The sequence below is a fragment of the Lactuca virosa genome, chromosome 4 (assembly GCF_052849685.1).
Source record: "Lactuca virosa cultivar CGN04683 chromosome 4, Lactuca_virosa_CGN04683_v6, whole genome shotgun sequence".
Taxonomy (NCBI): domain Eukaryota; kingdom Viridiplantae; phylum Streptophyta; class Magnoliopsida; order Asterales; family Asteraceae; genus Lactuca; species Lactuca virosa.
Window position 1 is genome coordinate 472,692,638 of NC_136429.1, and position 5,892 is coordinate 472,698,529.

At 30.5% G+C, this 5,892-nt stretch overlaps 1 protein-coding gene across 1 annotated transcript; it reads right to left on the minus strand.

Moving 5' to 3' along the window:
* Positions 1 to 497: 497 nt before the first annotated feature.
* On the minus strand, positions 498 to 3,962 carry LOC145106840 (protein FAR1-RELATED SEQUENCE 5-like). Its single transcript, XM_079043769.1, has 9 exons — positions 3,845 to 3,962; positions 3,665 to 3,769; positions 3,025 to 3,483; positions 2,702 to 2,856; positions 2,536 to 2,598; positions 1,625 to 2,071; positions 1,444 to 1,582; positions 656 to 906; positions 498 to 539 (listed from the first exon to the last, which is right to left on the minus strand). The coding sequence occupies exons 1-9, from the start codon at positions 3,960 to 3,962 to the stop codon at positions 498 to 500; spliced, it is 1,779 nt and encodes a 592-aa protein (XP_078899895.1).
* Positions 3,963 to 5,892: the final 1,930 nt, after the last annotated feature.

The following is a 5,892-nucleotide window of genomic DNA, read 5'->3' on the forward strand; positions in this document are numbered from 1 at the left end:
AGATGTTAGAGGAAGGTATCAATAGAACGGATGAATTGGAAATGGGTAGTAAATAGAATTTGATAGAAGTTTGGAATTTTATGAACGTGGTTATGGTGACTTAACAAAAATTCCTTTTGTAATATCTATCTTATTTTGAACAAATTAGACAAAAAAAATGATGCCTAGTATTATGTAAGAAACTTGATATGGTTTATTAGGTGATTAATGCTTAATGTATAGTTGGTATTATGACCACTTCTTAATGATCAAGGTAGAATGTTCAAATAGAATAATGTATAATGGCATCATTATTTTATTAGAATAATATTAGATGTTGCATATACCTATATAACATTCTTACATGTATAATCTTGTATTATAATAATTTGATAACAAAACATTATACTGTAATCATTCGTATATACTTCAAAAAATTAAAGATTGAAAATATTAGAAGAATCAATATGTTTTCAAATGTATAACACATCATCACAACCCAAATGTCTCATACATCATCACAAACCAAATGTCTCATACATCATCACAAACCAAAACATCTGAAAAATGTCCAAAATAAAGAAATTCAAACTTTTATCTATATGGTATTATTGAACTTTATTGAAATACGAAAAAAATCGAAATATATTTCTAGACACAACTATGCACTTTGTACCTTGGAGTTATTCAACAATGTCAAACATTTCCTTGAATTATGCTCTTTAACCCCACATGTTTTGCATGATCTTGATTGCTTGTTACCTTGAATAGTAGCCTTCTCCAAAGCACTTTTTAAACGTTTTCCTGTACCAGAACCTTTATTCTTCACCATAGGTGGATTTTCAACATCAACAACTTCAGGATTCGTAGTAGCTCCGTAAAGTTTATCAATATGAGCTTCTTTTGTAACCGGTGATTTGTCTGAACCTTGTTCACCAATATCAGTCATAAAAACTTCTAGCTTTTGCATGAACTCTTCTAACTTCTTGTCATCATTATTTAATGAAGACAATCATTAATCAAGCATGGAAAAAGCTTTGTATGCAACCTTCTCAACATTTCCAGACGAATCACCATATCTAAATGTCCTTTTCAAAACTGTGGGGGGGGGGGGATAATATCTCTTCTCCATCTCTGAAGAATGTATCTTGACAGAATCTCTTGTATGTCATAAATCTTTAGAATACAGAAGATGTGTCTACAAAAAATTCCAAACCGCTCAAAAAGCATGCATGAACATTTCACCGTTAGATCTTCTCTATTGAATTCAACTTATTTCAAAAGTATTAGGATAATAAGTATATTCAAAAAAGAAAAATTAGAATATTTTTCAAAACTATTAGAATATTAAGTATATTCTAATAAGAAAAATTACAATAATATAGAAAAAAACTTAAGAAAATAATTTAGTAATAAAAAATAAAATATTAGAATTATAAAATGTCAACATTATCTCAAAATCACCTTTACTTGTGTTAAAATTCCATTCAGAATCGATGTCAACTTTTTCTTTTTTCTCAACTACTACCTTCTTCTTTGATAGATTTGTCCTTTTATGTTTGACAATGCATATGTCGGAAACAACACCTGAAGTAACACTCTTCTGTGAACAAGAAACAAGTTAATGAAGAATCTCCCTCTGCACCATGAGAAAAATAGTCCTGGTGTATATCATAGATGCATGTTTCTTCATATCTTCAAGAGGTGTTTTGATAATTGGAATTATAGTAGATGTATCAAAATCAAATTTGATCTGAATATTCGTTTGCCTTTCCATAAAAGACTCAAAAGCATTCATGAAATTGTTTAACGTATAACCATGATGCGATACCCTATTGAATGCTGAATTCTCACTTTCCGACCGAGAAGTTGTTCTCATTAGGCCTGACATCGGTACATCTTTAAAATAGGCTGGAATCCAACTACTTCTCAAATCAAACATATCTTTCATCCATTTATTGTCTTGTAACTTATATTTTACCATTAATGCATCCCATCTCATTTCAAAATCATTCACAACAATTTTAGAGTCCCATACTATACTATTGAAGTCCGCCTTAAAATTCGATTCATTCATTGTTTCCCAGCTTACCTTCAAAAACAATTCATATATTATTCTGTTAGAATATAATATAGTATAAAAAGGCATTTCATTTAATATATTATCCTAATTACAAAAAATATTTCATTTAATATTCTGATAAGAATATAATACAGTATAAAAAGGCATTTCATTTAATATATTATTCTAATTACAAAAAATATGCCATTTAATATTCTGATAAGAAAAGAACAATAATGTCATATTTATATTGAAAATAATGTCATATTTATACTGATAAGAATATAACAATAATGTTAGTACCTTCAATGGAAGTTTACTTGTGATATGCCACATACAAAATCTATGTTTTGTGTATGGCAATACTATCTCAATAGCTTTTTTCATTGTTGGATCTTGATCAGTCACAACCATGATTGGTGCTTTTCCAAAACACTTCAAGAATGACCGAAGTAACCAAATATAGGAATTTGTATCTTCTCTACACAACAAACCAGCTTCAAAAGTGACGCACCTTTTGTGATTATCAATGCCAGTAAAAGAATACCATACAATACCTAAAAAAAACACAAAAAATACCATTAGAATATATAACTAAAAATGTTTATAATTCTAGAATAAATACCTGTTTGTACGATATGTTGCGTCAAATGAAACAACGTCCCCAAATAACTCAAAATTTTGTTTTGAAGTGTCATCAGCCCAAAAGAGAGCATTTAAGTGCTTCTTGTCACATCTGTATTCGAATGTAAAATTTGTAACATTCTCTTTACGATTCTGAAGCTTTGTAATCAACAAATTTGCATCAGTGCCCCCTATGTGACAATTTATATCCCTTGTAAATTTTTTCTAATCTATCTCTAGTCCACCAACAAATTCACATCCTCCTTTTATAACGTACATTGGCCTATATGTTGTAGTTGCGCCCACCTTTGCACTCGAAAGCTTATGTATAAAAGCTTGATCAACAACATCCAACTAACGTTTAGCTCTTGAAAGATGCATACAATCTTGATTGATCAATTTGTGGTTGTGCTGTTGTTCAAAGCGCCACAAGTAAACTTCTGAAGAATGTGGTATAACTTTGAATGCAAAAAAAGCTTTGCAATTTGTGCGTTTACAATTACTATTTCTCAATTGCTTGTTATGATCATCACTAATCGTGTCTAAGGTAGAAGTGTTTGGCAATCCCCCTCTATTGCATATAAAATATTTCGAAGTTGTGATTCCACTCTTTTTCCTCTCTGTTGATTTTCTAATATCAAAACCAGATCTTAATGCATATCCTTTATACCACTTAATAGCATTTTTGATATCTTTAAAAATTGAACCCATAGGAGGTAGCCAAGTAGCTTCAACCTCTGGAATCCAAAAGAAAGAACCATCAGCTCCAATGAATTGTTTGCAAGAGCCATATTGTGCTGTAACATTGTCACTTTGAACTACAAAAAAGAATATACCACCATGTTAACATATAATCAGAATAATTTGCATTTATATGACTGTAATCATAAAAAACCACAATGTTATATGTGCATTATTCTATATGCATAATATGCAGTAACATGAACTTATCACCAACATCATTCTATAAAGAATAACTGATATCAGTAACAGAATTACCTTGGATTTCCGATTGATTTCCATCATTATGCAGAATCTCTGAATCACCAGAACTGAATTGATGATTTTCTTCATCGTAATGATCATTTCCGATGTCATTCATATCTAAATTATCCATAACTATTACTAGGTTAAAAATTGAATATGTTATATGCAACTAACAATGAAAGCAATGATTACCTTGGGTTTCCGATTGATTTTCCTCGTTATGAAGAATCTCTGAATCATTAGAACCGAACTGATGATTTTCTTCATTGAGATGATTGTTTTCGATGTCATGCATATCCAAATCATCCATAACTGTTATCGTTATTGATATATAAATGTATGTACAATATTCTATAAGAATAACATGCATTCTCATGAACTTATCACTAAGATGATCTTAATGAACAACAAATAGATGATGTTAATCAAAAGAAAACAGATGACATATTGCTGAAAAACATAATGATTGAATGAAAGTTAAAAATCAAACAATGAAATAGATGATGCATTGTCAAATAACATATTATAGATTAAATTGTTTTCTAGGTCAAACAAATTCAACAACAAATGATGTTTGATTGCTGAATTGGATGTCTTAACAACAGATGATGTTTGATTGCTGAAATCACAAATCATACAAATATAAAATTGGAGAAATCGATAATAGCTTGATGATTCAATTCATGAACTAGGTTAAAAATTGAATACGTTATATGCAAGTAACAGTGAAATTGATGAAAACTCAAACCTTGATCAATTGACGATTTCATGATGTTGAGTAAAATTCACAAATTGAAAGATCGTAAACAATTGTTGAAGATGAAGATTAGCAGAAATCGTTGAACACTTGAACCTATACCGAAATCGATGATCACAGAGTTAAAATTGATCAAAATCACTCAGTATCAATTGCAGATGTAGAAGAATCAAGAACATGAACTCGAAAAACACAAAAATCGCGAATTTAAAAGCTATGATTTAGCATCGTTTGATCAATGTCCAAATCAAATTGATTATCAGTTGAAAGAATATAATATTGGAGATAGAATATCGATCAAATTGAATTGAATAACAAGGAATGTTGTTTCATCGAATAAATTGGTAGAAAACCGGAACAGGTGAGATGATTTCTTGATGATGTGAAAATTAAGCTAACCTGATCATCTTAAATTTAACCTAGTGACTAATCTACCCCTAATTAACTAATCAGCTAGATTAATTAGTGTTAATTCCTTTTTTTTATGAGCCACAAGATCAAATTTGATCAAAGGCTAAGATTTGGTCCCCATGTCTCACAAAATATAGGTGGTCTCAAATGAACCTATATATATATATATATATATATATATATATATATATATATATATATATATATATATATATATATATATAATATACTAGACGGAGTAATTTCATTTTTGTACTATATTTTTTTTAATAATACATAATAAACTCAAAGATGTGCATAAAAATACGTATCAGTTTAAAGTTTATAAATCTAAATAATTTATCTACTAATGCATTTATATACGGTGTATGTAGTCAAAGTAAGTCGGCTGTGGATCTTAGAGAACGATATTTAGCTAATAAAATAACTATTAAAAATTAATTTAAATAAAACAACTAAAGTGATAGTTTTTATCTGATTTTACAAGTTCAGATTAACTTAACTACTTCAATTAACTAATGCAAACAGTTAACTAAAAAGGATTGTAATCAAGATAATGAAGACACTTTCGTTTAGATTTGAATCCTCATTTTTTCTAGGGTTAGTTTCAAAACTTAGGGTGTGTTTGAAACCCGTCTTACTGGGTCGAGTCAGCGAATTGGGCTGACTCGGTCAAACATTCTTTGTTTGATTTGTGGCTTTCTCGGTAAGACAGCTGGCTCAAATTGCTTACCCGGTCAGATTAATAGACATTGCTGACTGGAAATAAGACACTTCTACCCCTCCCTCTTTATTCTTCTTTCCTTGTTCCATCGTGACCTAAAAACACAGAGCGCATACCCAAAAAAACGCAGCCGAACATTGTCTCATCTACAGCCGGATATCACCTCATTGTCGGTTGCCGCCATCTCGCCGGATAGTGCCTCGTCGCCGGTCATCACCATCTCGCCCCACCCCATCTCTCCAGTCGATCGCACAGAAAATCACCAGGATAGTCCCTATTTGCCCTTCACTTGTGTTCGTATCTACTTATTCACGTTTTACCATCTTTAGAGATTGATCTCGATTGATT